The sequence below is a fragment of the Toxorhynchites rutilus genome, chromosome 3, assembly GCF_029784135.1.
Source record: "Toxorhynchites rutilus septentrionalis strain SRP chromosome 3, ASM2978413v1, whole genome shotgun sequence".
In the NCBI taxonomy this organism is placed as follows: domain Eukaryota; kingdom Metazoa; phylum Arthropoda; class Insecta; order Diptera; family Culicidae; genus Toxorhynchites; species Toxorhynchites rutilus.
This window is the reverse complement of record NC_073746.1, coordinates 243565759-243592705: the sequence shown is the minus strand read 5'-3', so window position 1 is coordinate 243592705 and position 26947 is coordinate 243565759. Positions and strand designations below refer to the sequence as shown.

General features: G+C 41.9%; 1 protein-coding gene across 2 annotated transcripts in view; it reads left to right on the top strand.

Annotated features, from left to right (window-relative positions):
• The window catches only part of LOC129776648 (nuclear receptor subfamily 2 group F member 1-B), a 129681-nt gene that overhangs the window by 14865 nt on the left and 87869 nt on the right, over positions 1 to 26947 (top strand). For both annotated transcript variants that reach the window (XM_055782410.1, XM_055782409.1), the window contains exon 2: positions 4148 to 4297. In XM_055782410.1, coding sequence (XP_055638385.1) covers positions 4148 to 4297 — 150 coding nt within the window. The remainder of the gene's footprint in view (positions 1 to 4147; positions 4298 to 26947) is intronic.

The following is a 26947-nucleotide window of genomic DNA, read 5'->3' as shown; positions in this document are numbered from 1 at the left end:
CTGCTAAGTGGGTGGAGGGAGGGATGGGATGCTGGATTTACCCGTAAAGACCCGTGCAGACTATTCACACTGCACCGAGAACACAATGTGAATCTAGATAAATAGGTGTATCATATATATCTTTTTTTAATTTAATTATTCGATTTTTGTGGCCCCCGGGCGGGTTGACGGACACCCATGATGGATAGCCCAGCTTTGTCTCACTTCCGAATGGGTTTAATTACACGGTATGAGAACTTAGGGTAATACGCACCATCATGAAAAAAAAAAGTTTAATGCCTGAATGGTTTCTAAAAAGCATAAAACCGTTATGGTATTTTTTTAACAATTTTAATATTAGGTATTAAGAACCAGAAAGAACAAAATTAGTTCAATGTTTCTGACTACCAAAAACCTTCCATTATTAAGAATCAAAATAAAAACCCATAAATAAAAAGGCCATCCTGGCTTCACATTTGTGAACAGTGTCACCTAGCAATATATTTGTGAACAGCGGCACTATAAATTAGATTTTTAAATATAAACATAGTATAGTATTGAATATCAAGTAATTTTCACTATTGATCATCCCAGTCTAATTGTCAACAATTATTCTGAATTATGAAAACCCATTTTCGGAGTGGAAATTCTTTTAAGCACATGTTTTATTCTCAAAAATATATTAAAACAAGGACCTGATAATTTCAATATTTGGATATAGCCGAATGAAGTGAAAAGTTTAAAGCCTCTCAAACACAAACAGCTAATCAACCAACCAATATTTGGTTGGTTTTCCATTTTTTAGAATCGTTTCATAAATTCGTTTTGGCATTGAATCAATCACCCGGCATTCTTTGTGGAATTTTATTCCACTCATCTGCAGGCACATGTTTGCGGCTCACGAACTGTTCCAAAATGTCGTCCGCCACTGTAAACTTGCCTTGCCTTGGATCCCAGGACGCCAGGATCTCTCCAAGCTTCATACTGCGATTCCAGTCCCGGCTTGAAATCTTTGAGTTGTCTTTGTTTTTTTTGTTTCCGTATGCCATATTTGAGATCCTTCTTGAGAGAATTTCTTACCACTGTTTCTCCTGTGTTGGTTCTCTTCGCTATCGCCCTGTTGCTTAAGCCGATATCCTTCAATTCGCGGATTAATATCCACTCAGTTTCGTCTAGAAACTTTCCTCCCGGCATCGTGCTTAAAAATCGTCCGAAACGCTTCACTGCCAAACCGTTTATGGAGCGAGTGTACACACATACAACTCTATGTGGCTGATTTGACAGATGATCAAGATATTGTCATTAAGGTAGGGTAAATACTAAGAAGTCAACTGCGCGTAGAGGAACTTAGGGTGAGACGTACCGTATCAGTGAAACGCATCACAATGAAAATCTTCGAAAACGCCGTAATTGGCCGAATTTTTCTGTGATTTTCATTTTAATTTTGCCCCATTTACATTAATTTTGCCCCCATTACAAAAAATACAAACTTCAGAATCAAAACAAAAACTATCAAATATAATCACCGAAAGTCTGGCAGCACATTTGTGAACAGCAATATATTTGTAAACAGCGGTACATATCAATACGTTTGTAAACAAAAATATTGAATTTGAAATTCCTCGACGTTTTTGGTTCAATAACAAAAATGTCTCGAAAGTTCGAGAGCATCTGACGATTTTAACTGGCCGAAACATATCGGAAGCGGAAGGTATAAGCAGCGAATCAATAATTATCCAAACGAATCGCTTCGATGTCGTTTGACATTTTGACCCGTTATTTTGTTGCATTTTGGAAATGCGTATGGCATCTTATCTCGCTTGTTTCAGAAAGGTGTTATTTTTGTTTGTTTTCGTTTTGGTTCATTTCATTACAAAGAAAACAGGTGTGGTTACGTGGTAGATGTGAAAAACGGTGAAATTCGTAGAAAAAATGCATGGTCCATCCTGTTTTGCTTAAGATGGGCGTCTTTCCCCCTTGTCCTCCCCACAGCTTATTACCCCGATGAGCTGAAATGCTAGCAGAACTAAACAAAAATAACGCTCTCTAGGAGCGCCATGTATGCGAACGCTTTATGAAGCTTCTTAATAGCAGTCTGCGGCAAAAGGAACGCTGTTCCGTCGGCACTTTCACGTAATGAGATAAATAATGAGAAACTATGTTCCACTCCGCTCCGTTGGGCAAATATTACAATCTAGACTACGCGAACATAATCGCAATCTATAACCTCAATTTGCGAGCACTTGCGAACATAATGCCCGGTCTGCTCTGTTTGTTTATTTTATATTGATGTTTTTTTTTCTCTGAATCACCCCCTGGTAGGCCCGACCGGGAAGATCGGGAGCGTTGCAAAATTACTCGCGTAGCTGATTGAAATTCGCTTTGTAATGAAGTGACCCGAAGGGGGCGACACTCGCCGCGGCAGCGATGTGTTATTAGTTCACGTTGCCGGAGACGCGACGCGAGTGATAATGACAGTATGGCTTCCGTGTCTGATCCTGCGCTGACCCCACACTGATTGAGGTTGTGGCCGGCGATGGACGAGCGAACGCAAAGGATCCTCCGCTGACGGCAGGAGGATCCCATAAAGTAGCACGCGATTATTATACCCCACAGGTGCACACGCTGCCGGTGGCCACTGTTATGATTATGTAAATTTTCGTTTCTTCTGCGCCGGCTGATGGAGGCATTTCTAAATTATTAGCTCCGCCAAGAATATACCGAAAGTGATTGTGTGTGTGATGCGCAGGTATGCGCCGTGGTTCGTTTTTGGGTGGGCAGTGATTTATTTGTTTCGTATGTTTTCCCGGCGCTTTCCTGAACCGATCACAACTCAATTTATCGCTCATCCCACCTTTGCGCCATCGGCATCCATCCGGTAGGTCCAAGTTTGCTTCGCTATGTGTTTATTTAACGCTCACGTCCCCCAATGAAATAATCACCGGCGGGTAGGGAGCTTCTGGAATTGCATTCGGACACACCACCAACCACCACTGCGGACGTGAGGTTGAAAAATGAATTTCCTGCGTCGAACTTCGGTACCCATTCGTCCAGCAACAATTCGGCCGAGGACAGGTAACATTATGCAAATTAAAAACTGCTCAGACTGCGTCCCAATGGATGCATGGACCTTTCTGCCCATTTCTAGTCTAAACAGCAAACTAAAAAAGAATAATCGGCGCTATTGTGCTTCGAATATTGTTACAACCACCGCTGACAACCTCTCAGGAACTGAATATCCTTTTCATTCATGCCTGCAAAGGATAATGAATGAAAAGTCCTTTCCCCTCTGCATGTGTGCGACACAACACAGCAGCGGCAACAAGATCATTCACTCTGAGAATGGAAGTAAAGAACCTGCAGGGGGTCCCATTGACTGTCGACTGCTCCTTCTGTTCGGGGCCTACGACACACCAACAGCAACAACAAAAAACCTTCCTAATTATTAAAAACTTTTCCCCCGGAGTGCCATAGCTACTGCAAAAAAGCCCAGACCATACCTACGGCAAACATTCGACACAAAAGTGCACACACGAACCGACACAATGTTTCCAATTGTTTGACATTTTATCGAAACCAGCCTCCCTGCCTCCCGGCGCATTTCGGAGGTGCGTCAATGGGAACAAGAAAGCAATTGATTCAATTACTTCCCAGCCCCTTCCGAAACTGACTTCTGGCGCTGCTGACTCCTGGCGCTTCTTAAGACGCCGCCACGGCGCTTCGTCGGAACGCCCGTTGATTCGGATCAAAATAGAGTCCTATAATAGCCCAAAATATGTATCGCTAACGAGATTCCTTCCCATCCGCGGGAGACCACCGTGGGGACTTGCCGTTACTGTTACTTCGGCCGTTCCGGGATTATGGGACTAATCGACGAGGGCGCAAAAATAATTAACATGTTTCGCGTCGTACAGCATCCATGACCTCTGACGCGAGCGGAGTCCTATTCTGGGCCCACGCCCAGCGCGCACTAATTCACCTATCTGCCAACGCTAATTACACGCGTGCACGCGGGAAGATGTTGGAACAATTAATCTTTCCGACGCGGCATTTAACGCTTTAACTTTTTGTTCAAAGCCGCTAATCGATTTGATTGCGTTTGATGGGTCAATTTTTCTGTGCTGAATCTCGATTAATAACCCCCAATCTGTTTTCCCATTTCTTCCAGGATGCAAATCGTTCTTCAAGCGATCGGTGCGGCGGAATCTAACCTACTCGTGCCGGGGCAACCGGAACTGCCCGATCGACCAGCACCACCGGAATCAGTGTCAGTTCTGTCGACTACGAAAGTGCCTCAAGATGGGAATGCGACGCGAAGGTAAGTTTTTCTTACTCATGTAAACTTGCAGCATGCATTGTTTCCGACGGTTGGACGGACTTCCACGCCCCCTATCCAATGGCTGACCGACTTGCTACTGTCACTTTTGACACGACACCACCAAAACACACGCCAAAGCCAATTTACTCGCAGCATTACAAAAGCGTAGCTAGAAGACAATCGATGGAATTAGCACACTCAACACTTGACGCGGTGTAAGGACACAAATTACCAGGCGAAGCAAAGCGGGTGGTTCTGAACAATCATCTATTGAGCTTGATAGGTGTATGAGGGATTCGTAATGTTGCTGACACGACACCCCGTTGGCGAACGATATAATAATTTATGTGGCGCGACTATTTGTGGCTCCTCGAGCCCCAAGCAGTTGGAGCGTGTAAATCATAATGTTGTTATAAGCAAAGCAAAATGATGGCGCAATGAATGCCTATTAGTATCGGCTTTTGCCTCTACAAACGTTGTTTACATTAATGGGGAAGATCGTTTGTCAGCATTATCGTATCTTTAGCTTATTTATTGGACCTGCAAGCTGAATTCTTCCATTCATTTATTGCGTTTTTAATGAGATGCGATAAATAACTCTAGCTTCTAGCCACTGTTCAAAGATATTTAGAAATGCAAACAAACAAAAAGGTTAATTTTGTATTACCTCCGATAGAATTCAATTAACAACTGATTCAAATGTATATGAACAGCATTCCAAATCAGCTACGATTCGACAATATAGTCGAATAATGAACAAGAATATAAAATTGTCAAAAAGTAGTGGTATAGATTCACGTGTAAAGTCTATCCTACTTCCAATGACTACTCAATAAAAACAAAAGTTAACACAATCATTTTGTCATGGACTGCCTCCTGAGCCGATAATCATTACTCCGGGGTCTGATTGGATTTAGCGATCCGATCGAAATCGATTTTTACATTTTACAAATCAAGTTTGAATTCGAGCTTTGCAAATATGGCAACCTTGCCTTGTTGCAGAACAAACGTCATAATAATTCATCCGTAATTGGGTAGCAATTCCCTCTCTGCCAGATCAATAGAACCGAATTTGAATTGATCTTCTGATCTTCACTCACTTTTTTTTCTATAAATTTCTTAATATTCCCGCTTTTACTTTACCATTATTACCATTATTTAAATCAAAATCAGACACAATTTTCGTTCAAGATTTGTTGCACCACTTGCAAAAAATATGATCCTCTTCCAAACAGAAAAAAATATTTCCATTTATAATTTTTATTATGAAGGTGTGTTTATTCCACCCGAAAATCCGTTAACAACCTCTCGCAAACGGAACACGAAGCTCAATGCCGTCAACACGAATTGCGAAATCAGTTTGATTTCCATTCGAATCTTGCTCAAATCGAGTCGATCGGATTGCAGGATGCAGAATTGCTTTCCGTCCAGTTAGTTCTGATTCGATCGTATTCTAGAATATGAGCATAGTTTTTTCTTATAAACAAATAGCAATTTAAAAGCTATCACCACTATCGCTTCAATTAAAATCTGACTGAAAATCAAAGCGCAGGAATCGACAAATGGTTCGTTATATCGTACATATTTCGCGATAAATATGATAATCAAATGAAATCATAAATGTAGTCATTTTTTATGCGTTTAGAATTGTACAACAAGCAGGGAATTTTATCCATTGATTCTTTTTCAAGAAACCATCTTTTTATTCTATCGACCGAATACAAAACAACAAGATCCTACGATGTCACTCTCATTGACGAATCATCACTCAATAATGTACCTACTGCATTTCATGTTACACTTTATTCACGGTGGCTTCATATATTTCGTTGCTCTCTTTGCACGTTCAAAAATGAAAATATCGCTTCTCTTTCCTCTATTGAATCTCTACTCCCTTCGTTTTATGTTATTCGTTCCATTCTTCACGATGGATCGATTCTTCTAATCGTAAGAGTGAATTTATTCGAACAGTTTATAATCAAATGAAAATTTCGTTTTCGTATTCAAAATGTACTCACAGAAACGAATAACAAAGGTGTGATGAATGTAATTAAATCAGTTGATGGAGCCGGTGTTAAGTGTAGTCAGCGTGACTGCTATATCTTTTCAAATAATAGCTTTCTTTAAAAAGGTGCGGAAAAATATTTTTTGTGAAATAGGACAAATTAAACATTCAATTGAATAGCTGCAAGTGTCTCTCCGCATAATACACTTTGACGATGAAAATGAATAGATCCCACTCGAGCAAATTCAATGTTCAACGAAAGCTTCAAAAAGTTTTCAAACAAAGATATTTAGTTTTATGTATTTCTCGGAATCCATTCCGCTCGAGCATGCTGGAATTTTTCCAGCATCACTGATGCCTGCCCAAACCATTACGGTCTCTCCTTCGAAGTTAAAAGTTTCTCTTGTAGGTTTTTTCCGTTTACCTTACCAATAATCACCAAAACCGTCAGGGCCGTCCAGATTCAACTTTTTTACATCGCTGAAAACTATTATAGACCACTCTATAATAGCGAAAACTATCCGTGCTTTCTTATACCATGAACATTGTCGGATATGATGATGCCTGATACCTTCGGATACCTGCGTATAATTACAAACCTACGGAATTAATAGTTACACTGATGAAAAATCTTAATCATATATTTATATATATATATATATATATAAATATCTTAAAAATATATTTATATATATATATATATATATATAAATATATTTTCCACCCGTGTATACATTTTTCGTTCCTCTATTATCTATCATGATAGAATGATTGTTAAATAGGCAAACTCAAACACTATCTCAATCATAAATCAGTAGAATTGAATGTTAGAAAGCGAAAATTCACAAAAAAAAGTTGGTAAAAGCTCCCCGATCATTGAAAAGGTCTTCTCTAGCGTATTGTAACAGTTGCAAAAAATGAATTTGTATGGAAATCAGAGATGACGTATTTGGAATATTGATCCAAGTTGAACCAAATCATTCCTAAGCGTAAACTGCAAATCCAAATTGTTCCGGAACGAAGCCAGAATTGTGTTCGCTGAGTAAACTGGGTTTAGTTACTTACAGAATGATCAAATCCAAACCAAATCGAAATCAACGATATCAAGTTTGAGACGTGTTTTGAACGCAAAAAAGACTCTACAGACGCCAAAGTTAAAATACATCCTTTGCGAACTATTTGTATACACCAATGTTTGTCGCTTCGATTATTATCTCTTCAATTTTTTCTTGAGGAAAAAGGAAAGTTTGTTTCTCGCAATCAAATCTATCGTCTGTTAGAAAGACGACAAAATTTACGGTTTTGACCCAACAATGACGAACAAATTGTGTAGACACCGTTACTGGACATTGGTTTAGCTGAAATAGTACGGAATTGACAAAAAAAACTAATCTGGAATTGATTCTTATTAATTCGCATTTCTTGCCATCAATATGGAGAATGATGCAAAGTCCATGAATCGCCATTCTGTCAATTAGAATAATCATTAATCGAAAACACGCCTATTCCCAGAGGCAAACCAAATTAGAGCCGATTCCCGAGCGACGTGAGAATCCCTTCAATTAACCAGCAGGTGACGCTAACAAAAATCAGAACCAAGAACTCTAACTTTTTGTTGTCCTTTTCGCGATTCCTTTTCTCGCGATTGGAAACACACCGGGAAACAAGAGATGAAGAAGTACAAAGCCTTTGCGAACAAAAGAGAGCGAGGACCGAGGTTCACTAATATCGTTATTAAGTCACAAAACCCTTGGCGCACAGCGGGACCATATTCTTCGTTCCCATGCGAGCCCAAAGCCCTCCTGCAGCCGCGCTCAGAATGGAAGGCAACACTGTTTCCTTCCGATTGTTCTTCGGCGCGGCTGGAATCAATAAAAGCTGGAAGAAAACTGAAAACGACAATCCGTAAACAGAAGTAGAGGAAACAGAAAAAAAAATCCCTGGTTGTGATAGGGTGCTTGCGGGCGCTTGTGGCGAGTGCAACTGTCAATTGGGGGGCAGTCCAAATGTCAAGAGTCGTTGAAACGCCGGGTGTCATGGCGTGATGTGACGCGCGTTGGGTGCTCGATGAAGATATCAAGTATTCATTACGTAATAAATATTAAAACGCTCACAACGCTCGGGAAATCACAACCTGGAAAGTGAGTGATCCGATGTGGTCCCGATAGGAATCATCGGATGGAACATGATAAATACATTCACCGTTGTTGTGCTGTGGGGTTCGGTGGTACATCGCATGTCAAACGCGAGAATGAAACCGCCGGTGAAAACTCGTTAAAGTCGTAGAGGTATCGCGCTGCGCTAGAGTAAACACCACTCCGGCATCGAGAATGACTGGTAAGTCCCGGCGGTTCCCAGGCCCAAGCCCAGCAGTCGTTATGATTTTAAATATTTTAAACAAATAAAGAGTTCGCTTGGAGTCGCAAAATTTTTCTGGAAGACCCTTTCACTGATTTATGCAATGGTTATGATTTTTAATATCTAAAGCAAATATAGACAGACAATTGATGCGGGCCTTCGCTGTCCGGGGCCAGAGTGAATCAAATCCCGTCCCGTTCTGGAGCTCGGAACAATACCGGAGCGGAACTATTTTCCCATTGTTCCCGAGAAAAGATTTATAGTTCGATGTGTCCCTATCTTTCCTCGGCCCCTTCGGACGGATCTTCGTCTTCGAAAGGATCGATGTAAAATTAAAGGACACGGAAAAGGACTGACCACTGTCCAGTTGCTTTCTTTTTATCCAACCCAACACAACAGCAAAGGGGTGCATCTTAGCAAAACAAATTGTAGAAAAAAAACCGGCTTCATCATCTCGGGAACCGGTTAGCTGCTGCTGCTGCTTCTGCCGGTGACCAGACCGAGAGTGGTCAAGAAGCAAAACTGACCGTTGGAATAAATTAAGGGTTATTAAAGCGAACACCCGAACTCCCGAAGGATAATAGCGCGGATGCAACTACGGGGATTTAAAGGACAAGATTCAGGACGTGTGTGACTGCCCCTGACACAAAGACCTTGTGGTGTGAGGATTACGGCTTCAGCGTTTTGTTCCTGAGAACAGCTGTGCTGCTGGGTCTGTGGTTGCGTTACTAAACTGATTTTGTAAACAATAATGTTGAGCGAATGTTTGGTGCGGAAAAAAATCCAGAACATCTGAGAAGAAACAAACATCATTCGTACAAGTGTTCCCCGCTGAATCGATGAGCCTACGATGGATGATTATACATTGTTAACAAGAGTAGTACACACGGTGCGGCAATCACCCCTACCATACATATTCCCCCCGGCTTATGCAGGCAGGAGTGTAGCTTTGTAAAACAATTATTGTGTGGGTGATCAATGGTTATTATGATGTTCATATCTTGGCTCTAACCAATTCCCCCTGTCGATTGTTGTTCCTTCGGCGCGGCGCGCCGCATTAACGGGAACCACACGAGGGGAGTTAAAAGCTCCATTCAATAACCAACATTATCTCGATGTCAATCATAAATGATCTTTTTTCTCTGCGCGTCCCGCTGAATGTAACAATATTTTCTCTCTCCCGGCACCAGAACGTCATTATCATGGGCTCATCGCTCTTTTCGTTGCTGTCAACTTCAACCTTTCCGCTACGCGAAGATAACACCGAGCGTGTGTGTGTGAGTGTGTGTACGCACACAACATGACAATGTTCCACTCTGGGAACGCGGCGCGAGAGATGCTTCAAGAGCCCTCCAAGAGCTGGCGTCCGTTTGCGGAAGATTGACAGTTCCCCCTTCATGTAAATGATGATGTTTGCATCTTCTTTTGTCCCGGTTCACACTCAGCCCGGAACTCCGAGATCTGTCCATCCATCTATGGATGGGATGACTTATCACCGCAAAACCTCGGCACGCATCTGTGTGTCTGCAGACCGTTAGAAAACGTCCTGCTAAGACTCTCCAGCACGAGAAGACGAGTGACGAGTACAAAAGGTGTCAAAACTGACCTTCTCGCTTTTTTTTTTCTCTCGCATTGGTCTCTTTGGTCTCCGGTGCCCATTTGATGTTTTGACCACTGGTCATCATTACCTCGCATTGTGTATCCGCCGGTACACACGGATGGATAGGGTTCTAGCCGGAGAGCCTGAATTAAAATAAAATGTCCATTTTTTAAATGACAAAACAGCGTCATAAATACGGTACACATGCCCACAGGTAGAAATGGCAAAGGGTTAACCGAAAATATCGAAGAAAGACGGGAACGAACACCAGAAGAAAAAAAACTGTTGCATGAATAGGGATTACGCACAGACTCAGGTAAAGCAAGTGATCCCTTCCCCGGAGCCCAAAGGCCGCTATCTGTTGTAGCTCGGTTAGATTAAACCTTTGTCTGCCGACACCTGAAACTAATAAGTAATCATAAATTTGACCGTTCGGGCTAATCGGGCTATCCCTGTGCGTCATCGAAAGCGAACGCGCGGATTGTGTACATGGGAATTTGTGCAATTAAGGTCACTCGCTCTGCTGCTGCTGCACCCGAGCGGAGGACCTTCGAACTTTTGAAGAGTAATGAGTGGTAATTAATCTGGTGCGGACCCGCATGGGATGCGGAAGTGCCTCACGCGGTGGCCTCTGTACCCTTTCTGTCGGGATTGAAACGCATTTTTTCGGACCCCAATGACATGTTTGGAATGTTCAACCGTATTTTGTTAATTCACCGTTAGGAAACAAAAATACACACTTTTTCTGAGGCAGTACTAGTTGTCGAGCGCTATCGAACATAAAACCACTGTGCTTCAATTCACATTTACATTCTGAATTGACAGCTTTTTTGTCGAACAGTAGGGGAAGGGTGGTAAAGGCGGACACATTGAGCAAAAATCGATTTTTTTTTCGTGAATTTCACAAAAAATATATAGCTATCTCACCACGAATCGATAATCTAAGTCTCTTTCAATAACAAAAATTGTTTTCGAGGCAGAAATCTTGCAAAATTACGGTGTCCGGCATCTTTGAAAAAATCATAAAAAGTCAGGAAAGATGGACACTTACTGAAAAGTTATATTTTGAAATTCAAGTTGGTGTACTCAATAAGTTTTGGAGGTCTTCAAATAATTTAAGGCTTATTTGAAGACCTCCAAAACTTATTGAGTACACCAACTTGAATTTCAAAATATAACTTTTCAGTAAGTGTCCATCTTTCCTGACTTTTTATGATTTTTTCAAAGATGCCGGACACCGTAATTTTGCAAGATTTCTGCCTCGAAAACAATTTTTGTTATTGAAAGAGACTTAGATTATCGATGATTGATTGATTGATTGAACAAAAACGCTTGACGGTAAACCAAGGAAAAGTATTGAAATATGTAAAAAAAATTAATATGACATTTTCTTTCAAGACTTTTTATGTAAAAATAATTTTGACGTCGGACTTCTATTGCTATACTGTGGTTCAAAGTTTCGAAAACGAGAGCATTACATTGCAGAAACAAGATTTTGAATATTAATACCTTTTTGCCGATTGAAAGAAATGGTATGATAACCACTTCATTCGAATGATAAAATGTCTACGCGTGTTATATGTTTGTTACTTTTTGGTCCAAAAACATGTTTCAATAGCCCAAAGATTGCTTTGAATGCAAGCTATTGAAATCACAAAAATATGTATAAAGCAGGCGTCAGCTAGGAAATCCGTTATACAGCGTTTGGAGCATGTTATCACTGCTCAAGATTGATGTGGCGAAGCTAAGCATCATGAAAGCGCTGATGAAAGAAGTCATTACCTAGAGCCTGTTTGTGCAAACGAAGGACACTGGTGCGTCGTGTTCGTTCAAGCTAAGGCCAAATGCCGATCCGAAAAATGTCATCGCTGCTGGCAAATAATCTGCCGCTGCTATCGGGGAGAAAAAGGAATAACCGCTGTAAAACAAATCCCAAACTTGTTGTAGTCCACCAACGATAGGTGGATAGCTCTCATCGTCATCCGAATCGTGATCACTGTCTATAAAAAAAATTTCGTTTATTCGAGTTTTGGTCAAGTTATTTCATTTCAGAAAAACAACCTGTAAATACGTAGTTCATTGTTTGGCTTCTCATTCATATTTTAATACAGTGCAGATGTCATGTAGACAAACCAAATGCGCAAACCATTGACAGCTCTCACCGCTGAGAAATGTCCTCTTCGCGTCCAGCTTGACTTTTAACTCGGAAACAATGAAAGAATTCGCGAATATTTAATGAACGATCGGAAAAAAGTCACAAATGAGCCCAAAATACCCATAAATTCACATGAGATCTCCACCAACAAACAAATCGTAACGATCAGGTTGCTTATTATTTCGTATATAACTTTAGAATGCATCGGAATAATTCTTTAAGACAAGTATATCGAAATTTTCGGAAGCAAAATAACTTGTTTGCAGTGGACTGAAGCAGCTGGAAGCCATGATGTGGGCTGACCTGGTACATCTTTCATTATTTCCTACATGATCGGTGCTCAGAGTTTCATTTTACTCCCCATATATTCCTATTAGACGTAATCCTACGCCTAAAATCGCAGATAAAAACGCACAAAGAATCTCACAAAGAATGATTCACGTCAAGTTTGAACACTTTGCCCGAAAATGAATGTCAACAACTTGCTTGATTGAATTTGTTCGATTTGAATTTTCATGATAAAAAACGTAAGAAGAATAAGAAGAAAACAAACTATCTGTCATTCAGCTGGCTCCTCTCTCTCACAGTTTCCGACATCCGAAATGACAGTTCGTATGACGTTTAAAAAACCGCTAAGCAAGGATTTTCCATCAAGTTATTTTCAAAACAAAATGGTCGTCTTGTAATTTATCCATAATATATAAGGGTCCATTTTACCCACCCTGTCCGCCTTTCTCGACTTTCCCCTTATTAAGGATGAATGAACTGCAAAGTTTGAAGCCTCTCTAAAACAAAATGATTAGATTTGCGTACATTGCTCCTGTATTTATAACAAAAAAGGCACATTTTGAAGAGCTGTGTAAGCCCTCTGTTAAGCCACAATGTCCTATGCGTGGAAAACATTCCACACATCGATTGGCTTTCTTGTATCCCCTGTCCAGCACCCCGCCGCAACTGCCACCAATCTGACACGCTTCCTCGTGCCACTGAAGAGAGAGACCCATTGCGCCAATTTCGCTGGAATTTTCCCTGTGCCGGGTTCGCACCTTTTGACCCGCCGTACATCTGCTCCTTTTGATAGCGGCGCAAAGAAAAAACTAACCATCCGCAAGACAAAACAAGATGCAATTTCCATAAAGCAGCTAAATCACGATGAGTATGCAGTTAACTGCCTCTTCCTCCCGTTTCCCGCTCGCTCGCCCTAAGAATGTCTAATTAGGCTCGCTTCAAACATTCCTTCGGCTTCTCGCTGAGCCGCCGCTGCTTCCATCGACCCAAAATCGGCGCCTATTCGAATATGCGAAAAACCGAAATCAGTCATGCAAAATATTTTTTTTCGTCTCTCTGGTCCTCTTTACGAGTCCCTGGTTTTGGCAATCGCCTGGGAAACACAACCCCATTGTTCACGATATGCGATCACTCGCCGGACAATATTTGTGCCAACTTCCGAGCCGGGGCAATGAGATTTGCTTACCGACTGACTGTTCCCAACTGCCCCCCTAGAACAACGGCACATTGCGATATTGCACATCGCGAAACAGGGAAAGGTCGAGCGTTTCGGCAGGTAATCACCGTGTGTCTCCCTGTCTGCTGACTGCAGCCTGGGAGAGAGAGATTTATTTCCGCAATAATTCTTTTCGTCAGGGTCGGTCGGTCGACCAGCACTCCACAGAACTCCGGTTGGTCAGAGAGAAATTATCAAATATCCTTGATGATACAAGAGACCCGAAGATGTTCCCACAAGCCCGGGCTAATAATGTTCCACGGAAATTCTCCGCACCCGGGACCCGTGCGGCGCCGGACAGGAAAAAAGTATCCGCTTACAATTTATTTAGAAAACCCGTCACCGCTTTTGTTCTCCGCGTGACGGCCGCTCGCGGTATATCTTCGTCGTTTCGCCGTGGTTATCCGATACTTTATGTTCTGGTTCGGTTCGGTGTTTACGTCTGCTCGTTTTTTCGGCCGTAATTTGAATAATTAAAAGATGGCGTAATGATAGCGACCTCCGGGAATAACAACAAACAGAACAGAACAGAACCCTGCGCGGTCGGCGCTGTCCGCGTGGCGCTGTCAAAACAGCGTGTACCGTTAACTGTCCGGGCACCGATCAGCTGAGACACAGTGGGCAATGCCGGAAAATGTGACGTATCACGCTGGCCGCACGCTCCGCCAACGCGCCATGACGCGGCAAAAGCCCGAACCTGAATGAGGTTAACAGGCGTCCCAACAATGGCTCAATAGCCAATCAATGCGACCCCACCTAGAGAGAGGCAGGGGCCTTCGCGCGGGCACTTGTTGTCGTCCAGCGGCGATGATGGAGAAGTGCGATGGTGATTTTTCGTTTTTTTACACGCTTCCTCTCCCCACCCAGCGCCACCCGGTGGGGAATCAACGAAATTAATCACTTATTGATACTGACTGGCGTGAAGTCGCACTACAAAACAAATTAAGGGTTTGGATTTCCGTGTGCCATGTGCCTTAAACCAACAACAGAACAGTTAATCGACCATGTGTGTGTGTGTTCGATTCATTGAATTCCTTTCCAAAAGGCAAGGAAGAATGTGGCCTATGGAATGCGCGCCGTGACGGAGCAGTTTACTCCAATCCGTCCATCTATGCGTGCGTGTACATACGTATATTCGCATAGAGCTCAGGAGATTTTTTGACGCCTCTATTTTGGCTGTAACCGAGCTGAGATCATACATCAAACATCATGAAAGTAAGCCTCTCTTGGTCCCCTAATTTTTCTTCACCTTTCAATCGCCGGTCCGATCTCTCGGCGTTCGCTCGTCTGGTATTGATGGTTCTCGTGATTTAAATAATGCCCATTAATCATACGTGTATGTTAGGGTACGATATCGGGCAGAAATAGCTAGCGTCCTGCTGCGGGGGATGGATGCGTTCTGGAATTTGCTCGGTTTGATGAAGGGAGTAGCTCTCTGGAATTTATGTTGCAATTTTTATCATGGTTACGAGTTAAATCAAGATTTCTGAAGCAATGTTTTTTATCAGACAGACTCGGCAACTCTCACCTTATTTTGTTTTACTTGTTTTGAGATCATAAATGTTATTTTCTTTTGTTGGATCGAAAAACTTTTATTGTTCTCGTCTCCTGTACTAATTTTGAGATAAAATCGCAGGGAAACCTGTTTCAACTACGAATCAAACAAACCACAGCTCGGTCTGCGATGACAATTTACAGTGTTGACGTCTGGCAACGACATTCGAACCAAACTGTATTCTCTATCAAATTAGAAGAGCCAAAGGCAATTTCAAAATTATAAAATAACAATGAAAATTTTTGCTTGATGTTATTTGATTCCTTGAAACGAATATTCTGACTCTTACCTAACCATTTGACTATAATATATCCTAATATTTCCACAAAAAATCACCATTTATAATATAAGATTACATCAGACACAGTTTTCGTTTTAAAGTTTTCGCTATTTGCGGAAAAAAAACTTTTCACACTTGTCTATTACACAAACGCTATTTACGCTAAGAAATAGTCAGTTTTCATTCATAATTTTCATTTTTTAAGGTCATTCTACTCTGAAAATTCATTATCATTTTCGCTTCCCAAATGACACAACACAGAGTCATATGCCATCAACGCAAAAAACTTTGTAAATCAAAACAAATACCTATCAATCGAAGGTGCTTTGGTATAGGGGAAATCAGGGCAATTCATATTTCGCCACTTTTCACGAATTGCTTGGCTTAAATGAGAATGCTCCACAAAATTACCCAGAGGGCTGATATATGAAATTGCTATTCCATATATCATGATTTTTTTTAGAATTCTAATTTCAAATTCTTTCTACATTCTAATTTTAGACCCGATTCGGATTCAGATTCTACGTTTAAGATTTCCGATTCCTTACTTCAAATACTAGATTCATAATGTCAAAGAAATTTCATATTCTGAATCTGCAGTCACAAATTACGACTACAGATTACAAATTTATACATCCAAAATCTAGATTCAAACTGCATATATGAATCTTAGAATTTAACTTTTCGATTCGTGATTCAGATATTAAATTCCAAAGGCGACGCGTGACCAAGTGAACTACATGTTCAATCAACAATGGTGTATTTGTTTTCTATCCTTTTCATCGGCTGTGTTCAGCAGAAAACCTTGAACACCAGATGTCGTTTTTACGCAATACGGCGCATTAGTAGTAGTGATCGCCTCATACATAGCTGACTGCGTTTGCCCTGTCGCGCTTGAAGATGCCGAAAAGTGTTTGAAAGACGTCGGGTTCAGATGAAAGGTTTGAACCCGGTAGTCACTACTGCTTATTTCGTAGTGTTGTGTTGTGTTGCGTGTTCACTCAGATACGCATTTTAAATTTATGGGCTCCAAACATATCTCGGGTTCTTGGAATGGATTTCAGATTAAGATTAGATTTTCAAATCTAGGTTTAGTTGGCAAAAGTCAGATTCAAATTCAGAAATTAAATCATGAATTCAGAACCCAGGAATTCTGATTACCGATTCCTTCCGATACCTTGCTTCCTTGTCAGATTTCAGATTCATGATACCAAACTGCATAAGAAATTCTGGGGAATGGGAAAGATTTACGTTCTGAATCCACCTTCATATAGCCAGTTTCGTATTCAAGTTTCCATATTCCACTTCAAACACCGAATTCTAGTTTTAAAAGTTTTTGAAACTTTTTTTTGGTTTTTGGATTCCAATTTGGATTCAGATTCCACATTTAAAAGCATCCTTGCTTCAGATGCTAGATTCCAGATTCAAAGCGAGAATGAAAAAGAAAACGTGAATTACAGGTTTACGTTCCAGGCTCTGAATTAGTTGTTACAGATTACGGCTACAAACTAGAGATTTTGGCCTCTAAAATCCAGATTCAGACTCTAGATATGGCTTTCTGGTTTCTGGATTAATTTTTCCGATTCCTAATTTTCATTTTCAAATGCCAATTTCCAAAATCCTAATTCAATAATGATTTGCAGATTATAAGTTCTTGATCAAAATTAAGGCTAAATATTACAGTTTCTAACTTCCAGATTCTAGATTCAAAAGCCCGACGTGGATTTCTGATCAGGATTTTATTTACAAATTCCAGCTCAAGTTTCGGAATCTGAATCATGCTTCTTCTTTCCAATTTTGATATCAGATTCTATATTTAGTTTTTAGCACCGAACTATAGATTCCAATTTCAGACTCAAACTATTGATTTGGTTCCTGATTTCAAATTAAAGATTGTCGATTCCATGAATCAGACGCCAGATTCCAAATTCAAGCCAAAAAGAAAGCTATGAAATTCAGGAGAAGGCGAAAAATTTCGATTTACTTTCCAGATTCCAAACTCTCGATGAAAATTTAAGCTACAGATTACAGTTTCAAACTTCCGGAATCTGAATGAACTTGCTAGACATGGATTCCAGATCTAGATCTCATATATTTAAGTTCTCACTTCGAACTCCAGATTCAGATCCCAATAATTGATTTGGATTCAGATTCCAAGTTCAAATTCCTGATTCCCTGATTCCTTTTATCAGTCGTCAGATTTCAGCTCCAACATGTTAAACAGCAGCATATAAAATTTGCAAGAAAACGAGAATTCAAGATTCACATTCCCGATTCTGAGTTCTCGGTTATAGTTTATAACTTCCAGATACTAGATTCAAACGCCAGACACGGATTTCAGATCAAGATTCCATTCACAGATTCTAGATTCTAGTTTCTCGTTTCTAGATTCTAGATTCAGATTCTAGATTCAGATTCTAGATTCAGATTCTAGATTCAGATTCTAGACTCAGATTCTAGATTCAGATTCTAGATTCAGATTCTAGATTCAGATTCTAGATTCAAATTCTAGATTCAGATTCTAGATTCAGATTCTAGATTCAGATTCTAGATTCAGATTTTAGATTCAGATTCTAGACTCAGATTCTAGACTCAGATTCTAGACTCAGATTCTGGATTCAGATTCTAGATTCAGATTCTAGATTCAGATTCTAGATTCAGATTCTAGATTCAGATTCTAGATTCAGATTCTAGATTCAGATTCTAGATTCAGATTCTAGATTCAGATTCTAGATTCAAATTCTAGATACAGATTCTAAATTCTATAATAGCTTCATTCTATTACTTCCTCTTAGAATGCCCCATGTTGGTTTACCTAGGATCTTGTCGTTTTGTCAGTTGTCAGTTTGTCAGTTGGCAGATTTTTGTCAGTTTACTTCGAAAAATATAAACTTGGAACACTATTGGAAACCTCGATCGTGTCGAACTAAATCATGTAAATTCCCGACCTATGTGTCCGTATTTCACGGGTAGACTTCACTCCGCGATATTGAATTACACTGCTCTCGTCGCTTATCACCACTCTGGATTATCAGATATTAATCTTCCTTCCCCGAAGTCCGTTTCCTCGTCTCCAGCCTCACCCCCGCGCCGCATCAGATAACAGCCAAATCTCAGAGCAACAACTTGGTCCAGAAACGAACCAGCAACCTCTCAACCGACCATTCAGTTCAGTGGTGGTTGTTGTTGTTGCTGGTAGATTACGTGATATGTACACCCGCCACGGAACAGTATCGTTCCGTGCGCGTTATCGATACATAAAAACCGTTTTCATTTCGCGATCCTCGCGAATCCTCGGCCCCGGCCTCGATCCGTGTATATATTTCATTTCTCTGCCAGTAACCGAAGACGAAGTTGTTTCTGCTTGCTGCGTATTGCTCACCCAGGCCCAATCCGCGCTCTGTTGCTGTTGTTGCTGTTGTTTTGGTTGTTATTTTATTTATTACTCTCGACCCTATCTGGTTCGACCGATATTATCCCTTCTGTGGCCGAACGAACCGTTCACGAGCGGTTCCTCGCGCGTCAGATAACACCCGAGACGGAGACCGCAGTTATCCCCTCCTGACCTCCTGTACCTTCGCGCTGAGCGCTTCTTATTTTGCTTCCCCAAAAATAAGTAACAGCAACAAAAATCTTTCCCGCTGTCCGCTGTGCCAGTGAGCATGTTGTACTCCTTCACTTTCACGGCTTTCGGGGGCGCTCCTCTGCGCACAAACTGCATGGCGCGAAAGTTTTAGGTTATGTCTACAAGTTTCCTACAGGCGGAGAGGGAGGAGGGGGCCCCGAAAACTTTTGTTGTTGTGCGCTGTGTGACCACGGCAGCAGCCTGGGCGATGCTGTAAAATGCACAACATAACAGATATATAATTATGGTTAAATTAGTCGGTATTCACCTTGCCGTAAGCTTGCGACTGATGCGCTTAACCTATATGAACACGAACCTGCGGCGAGCCGGCAGACGGAGAGGATCGGGCCCTTTTCCGCCCGCTCGTTCGAGGTTCTTAAGTGTGTTCGGAAGATACGACTCGCAAAGGTTCAAGTGGGTAGGCGCGAGGTCCCAAAGCAGCAGCATCAGCAGCAGCAGCAATAGAGGCGCAAGGGTCTTGAGATCAACACTCTCTTGCGGTACGCAAGCGCGCTCACGTCAAGTGTATATGTGTGTTGGAGTCAAGTGGGGACCTTTTTTAGCGTGCTTCACAACCGTGCACACACCGGGTGAGTGAGTCGTTTTTGCTTGTTGTTCCGTTCCGTTGAGATGTGTGTAGCTCGAAATCGATTATCCGCCGCAGAATGAAGAATCGGAGATAGGGGCACGGGGACCGGTACCGACAGCGCGCATCCGAAGACACACAGGCTGCCGGAGAAGTCTTGTTTTTACGAGCGGGTAGAACCTTGGTCTAGAAATTGCTGCTACCCAGCCGGGGCTCCAACCGATACAATGAGGCACAAGTGTTTTGATTGATGTTTTTGTTAGCTCGATTGTTGTTTGGTGTAATTATTGGATATGACAATCGAGGAAAACTAGACTTCCTTGACCTGAGTAGGTGTTCGCTGCGGTAAGACTCTCCAGCGACACCTGCTCGTTCGGATGGTGTTTGTTATTAACAGGCGCCCCAGAATATTAAGCCACTATCAGCAGCCGCTGAATAAATTTCGTTAGCATAACCTTATCTTATCACCCGCCGAAGCGCTCTATATTCGATAGTACACATATTGCCAGGTCATTCACTCGGCCAGGATTATTTTCATCTCCGCCTCCGGTGGAGGAAATGGTGCTTCCCAAACGAGAGGTAAAACGTGGTATACAGCAAAAAAATACCAACATTTCTTTCTCCCCCATCACAGAAACATATTTGACCGTGCAGCCTGGGTCCACAGCGAACCATATGGTGTAAATTCAATTTTAAGCTACTCACCAGAATCCACGCCTCCACCCCGACCCTTTCCAGCTCCCGCAAACCCTTGGAACAAATTTTCGCAGAATCCGAATAAAAGAAACTCGCGAAGATAACCACCAAACTGAACATCGGACTGAAAAACGTGTAGTAAATACGTAAGAAACGCATCCCCATTCCATCGCCGCATCCCAATCCATGGGCTGCGCTCACTCAGTAGGTCCAACTGTTTCATGTTCTTGGCTTAATCTTTGCCTCGTGAACGCCAACCGGTGTTCTGTTCGGGAAACGGTACAGCGAAATAAAGGAGAAAAAACATCAAATTCAAAGCGCGAAATTCCAATGCCCGTGAGACGTGTTACCGAGCGCAAAAATAAAAAAAACTGTTGCGAAAGGGGAACTATATTGAGTGGTTTGATATTCAGCTCATGGTAGCTTCCAGAGGCAGCACGGAAAATTAGGTCGTTACATATTGCACACACTGTAAAATATTGAAGGCAAAAAAATGAAATAAACGGACGAATCTTCTGCTTTCACTTCTACGTCATATCGAGGTGACCTTCCTGAGCCGAGGTGTAAAGATCTCCCTCGGTGTTCACCTCTCTCCTATCAGGTACAAAGTCCGTAAGATCTGCGCGAAAAACTCATCATTAATCACTCAATAAATCAACAAACGGCCAAGCGTACAACCCGGAGGGATTCCGCTGGCGACGAACCCGACATATTGCCCATCATCTCGCAAGGCTTGATTTCTCACACTTTGACTATCGTCGGGAGAACGGGGACCGTCACCGTCGTCGGGCAGATCATTAAGCGTTTAAAAACCCTCAGCATCGCTTCAGCTGCACTGAAGCTCTGGAAGTTACGCTTCCCGAGTACCCGAGGCGCACTGTTGATCTGGAGGCATTTAATTGATTCAATTACACGTTATGATTAATTATTATTTGTGTCCTTTCCCTCGGCTCTGCTTCGGCCGCTGCTGCTGTTACTGCTGGTATCTCGCCAGCATATGCATAGTTTATTCTACGCTTAGGTTGCCCCGATTGGTGTGACGTTTGAATCGTAAAGTTGAAGGGCCTCGGCAACATTCTGAGTCAATTTCCACGTCGAGGAATGTGATATATTTACGAACGAAAAATCAGAAAGATTTTTAAACTGAAGCCCCGGATCACTCCAGTATTGGCAGATCAGCCAGTCGGGATCCAGCCCAGAAGAAAAGAGGGACCATCCGGGAGCGGACGTTGCGCGGTGGAAACCGTGAGAAAATTCCTCCACTTTTATGATGTACAATCTTTCGTGATGCGCGCGCGAAGTATCTGCTTGCTACTCTCGGCGGCAGTGCATCTTTCGGTCAGAGGGTATGGGTGTGTACGAGTGTACGGTATCTGGCCAAGAGTCCGTGCATCCGCGATCCACCGCCTTGCGCTTTCCGCCGGCCAACGGAGTGCATTTCTTCCGCTCCGATTCACGATGCGCTGCCGTAGCAGAGCGAAACGCGAAACAGAGGGAGAGAGTTTTTGTTGGTAATGTTGGAATGAGAGGAATACGCTGCAAAGGCAGAGCACAGGGGCAAACTTTGGGACACTCACGGTATTAAATAACGAATTGCAATCTATTCGTCTTATAGGCGAATGAACTTCCAGAGTTCAAAACCACTTTAATTCAACCGTACACTGTACGTTAATATATAAATTAATATGTAAGCGTTAAAAACTGAATATTTGCTTGTCGTGTTTTGTGTCAAATATATTTGATTAGTACATTAGTGATCAAATTTTATCTGTCACGCTAAGTATGAAATATTTAGCTTCAGTCAAACACTTTAAACATTAGCAAGAGAGAACAATGACCGACTGCTCTGATAATTTACGCGTATTCGCGTTGAGGGCTCATCTTCCAAATTATGAGGCGAAAATGATAATGGCTTTTTTCACATTTTTAATATAGAAACTATGAATGAAAATTCACTTTTCCGTATCAAATGTGTAATCTTTATGATACAGTTATAGGTTTTATAGCTAATTGTGAAAAGTATCAATAAAAAATTGTGTCTGAAACCGACTGTACAGTGGCGAAAGAAGAAAGTTGCAAAACTTTGAGGAGAAATACTCGTAGTATGTTTTAATCTATAATAAAAAATCCACTGTTGAAAAAACAACAATTCATATAAAAAGCTCTTTTGGCGTACTTTAACACCAAAATAACGCGTCAAAAAATAAAACCAGCTGAAAATTCATGTCAAAAAAAATGTAAAAATAACTTCATGCCGGAAAAGGCTTCCTTCAGTATTCTGTGCTAATATTTCGTCATATAACCTTTGTTTCGGAAGACCCAGTTCGGCAGAGAATCTACCAGCTTTCGATAAGTGCCGATAGGGATCTCACACCAGTGTGCTATTGTTCGTATAAACCGACTTTTTTACGAGCTGCCATAGATTCTCGATGGGATTTGAGTTCTATGATGAAAAACCATTTCTTCACAGTTTGGGGTCGTTGTCTTGCATGAATTGCCATTTTAACGGTCTATCCCACTCCGCGCGCGGTAGCATAGCATCTTCCAATATCTGAGCATAAAGGTACTGATCCTTTATGCTCAGATATTGGAAGATGCTATGCTATCGCACGCGGAGTGGGATAGACCAATCGAAATGGTCCTTGCAAAAATTCAACCTCGGTAGAAGATGCTTCTGAGTGAGCATAGGAACCTTCCTGGGCCTTTTACCATCGAGTCCATGCTCCACAAGCCGTCTCTGGGTTGTTCGGGAACTCACAGACAAGTTCAGCTCGTCTCTGTTTCTATTTGCAGGCTTAAACGGATCTTTGTTTGAAACTCGTTTAATTCTTAGAAGGCGATCTGGCGTAGTGGTTAACCTCTCACACTAAAGGTCAAAAGTTTAATTCTCACTCCCTTCGGAATGGCAATAAAGCCGTGATCTGAGTGACGAACCAGCCCAACGGTTGAAAGTCCCTATAATAAAAAGAAATCTATAAATTCCTCAATATTTCCAATAAAACCTCAACAACTACTACTAAAGTGTTTATTATGTTTTGTATGAACTCATGGGAATATCTTTCGGATGATCGGAGAGGATTGAAACAGCAATTTGACGTTTCTGCTCTGGGATAACCCATTCGTTTATTTTGGTTAGGGCCTCGCAGCCTTTTTCAATTATAACAGAATTTTATCGTGTACATGTTTATCTTACTGATACACGTGATAAATTTTACACAAACGTATTATCGATCTGGGAGTAATCCTTTTATTACAATATTCAAGTTGGACCGTACAGTCATGGCAGCTGATACGAAGATTCCGTGCTTATTTGTTTTTCTGTTTGTTTATATTTTTCACAAACGGTTCCGAACATCATAGAGGGCTCTAAAATTTAACTCTTTGATTTGCTTGACCCCCGTTAAAAGTTGCCGTCGCAAATTCCCTGGATTTCATATGACCACTAGACCCTGAGTACGGCTCATCGCACCGCATCGAATCGCCCCAAAAAGAAATAAAACAGTGCGGTAGCGCGATCGCGGGTGGATTCGCTTCGTCGTAAGCATATTGCAGCAGTTGAACCATTAGATCGTCCAAATGTCTAGCAATGCTAGCCATCTTCTGCTTCCCTCTCCTCTCTGATTCCATCGGTTCACTCCGCGATCAAGAAGCACTGCACAACAGCTAAGATAGACCAAACCTTCACCGATGACCAAGGAACACTGCATCCCACCACAGAGCAAAGATAGGAAATTCAGTTTATTGCTGAATATACACCGAAAAAAGGCCAGTGCGACCCCAAGGTGTCGGGCCCCGGGGAAGAAATGATAACCAGGAACTGGAGCGTGCTCTCGTGCGCCCTCTTCCTCCGACGGCGAGATTTACGCGATATTCCACCGCTGATAAGCGTTTGTTCCACGCCGGAGAAAACCCCCGCGGAAGGAAGGTTAAAGAAGCAGCATGTTTTATGAGAAATAGGAACTTGCTTGCTGGCTGACTGGCTGCCGATTACGGAGGCAATGCGAGACCCCAGTGAATGTGCACGGTGAAAACAACACACAGATGGATACTGGAAGGTAAAAAAATCGTGGTAATGTAACAGTCAGACACAATATGTTGCAGCAGTTCATGTCCAGGGATCAGCAGCTTGTGTGCGTCGTATTTCGAAGAGCAAGCAAGAACCTGAACTCAGGGGAGGGAGAGTATCAAGTATCGTGTTGAGTTTATAAGATTAACTTGATTATGTATCAGATTAAATATAAATTATATTATTGCTTGCCGGTTTCGTATGTATTTTTCTGTTTCCAAGTAGTGATGAGCGATTTTGTGATGGCTCAAACCTCACAAATGGATCAATTGGATTGCTGACAGCCGCAAAACCTGTTCCCCGTAATGTAAACAAAGTTATTAGTTTGATGTCATGCCAAGTCACCAGGTGAAATGCTATTAATCAGCAATGCAGCAAGCCGGAAAATTATAATTGTGATTAAGCCATTATTCACGTACACATAGTGCGCCATAATTGGCCCGAGACTGAAAATCAACACGCATTCGCGCCGACTTCGGGCGGTTAGTTCGGAGCGGGATGGAGCAACAAAGTATTTTGTTTTCCCGTTTGAGAGGACGAACAAAAAAAACCCGTTTGAATGATTTTATGCAAATTTAATTTAAATTTATAATATTTTCACACCCTCCGGGAGCAAATGTTTAGCACCAAGCCTGGTCGGGACCGTGCAACGAGAGAAACATTTTCCAAGAAAATCATTGAACCGTAAAAGCACTGTGTGATGGCAACCGATGTTTGCTACTTTAGGTAATGCATTTTTTTGTGCCAACTTTCCCACTTATGCACGCTAAGAAGACAAATCGTTACTCATTTTTATCTAGCTGACAGCTGATAAATTGAGCAAAGTGGAGAATGTAAATTCTCTTGTTCTCAAACGGGAATGCTGCGAACCGGTAGACGGGACGCCAATCTCTTCAACAGCCTCCCAACACTGGTCAACCGGGTTGAATTCCCCGACGAAAACTTCACCGCACAGATATTGCCACCGTCTTTCAAAGACCAAGTCACCGGCGATAAGAACAATTGTGTTGGAAAAACTTTTCCCCCTGCAAGAGCTCGGGAAACGCATTCTTAGCATTAAAGTAAAGCCGAGTGATACCGCAGAAGCAGGTGGACCATTTCGGAACCGAGGAGTTTTTAAGATAATGTCCCGGCTGAGACAACGGGTCCCATTTAGGGTGAGCTAATGTACTTTGCTGCTGTGTGTGCTATTTTCAGCTGAATGAGGCGAATGCTCATCGCGGCACCATAATGAGTGTAGAGCTGCTCGTTGTTGTTGAGCTTGTTGATGAGTACTTTCGGTAATGTCCTCAGTAGTATGGCATCTGTTGCCAGCTGGGTTAACAATTTTTTATCGCCTGGAGCAAGCGGGAACTATCTCTGCTTTATTGGATCAGTAAGGATCATATTAGAAGATGCCTCTTTTAAAAGATTTAGAATATTTTCAAACAAGGAATCGAGAAGTAAATTTTGCATCAGTGTAAAATGTTTCCATCGCCAGTATTTACTTCCAATTACCAAGCGACTCAACTGTTTCTACCGTTTTCTGTGCAGATTGTGTCATCATTTGAGGGTTGAAGACATCAATTGGCGTCGCAACACTCGAATTCGTTGACGTCATAATGACAAATATGGTTCATCTGGACGCATTGAAGCGAAAACATCCTGCAAGTTCACAAAAACTGAAGCTTGGTCGTCAGTACCTGGAATGTGTAGATTGAGTTTCAAAGCAAATCTCGGAGCAGATATCATATTAGTTTAGGGAGAGAAATATAGAAGTGTTCATCATCGTCAAAGTGTCTTATCTTGCTTGCGATATGATACTCGCAGCTATTCTACTGTAGGTCTCATCCGTTTGTATCATCAAACTGGGTTGGCCCTGAAGTCTTCCAAAAAAAGGGTGTTGAAGGGAAAAGGAGCGCATAGCAGTCACGCTTACCACAACACCACCTGCGCCAGCAGCTGATTTCTCAGGTTCACGGCCTATTGACTCATCGTGAATGCGTTTCGAATACAACAACGAAACTGCCATTCGAACATAAACTACTCTAATAATTGAATGTCTCAATTCGCTGTGAAAATGGCGATTGGAAACTTCGCTTCGGTTTGAAGAATGGAACAAATGAACGCAATGAGAATGTTGCGTGCGCGAAGGACAAAAGAAACAAAAAATTGAGTCAGCGTGAATAAGGTGCAACCAGAAATGCGGTAGGTTCGTTGTCTTTCGACTCCTGAAACGCG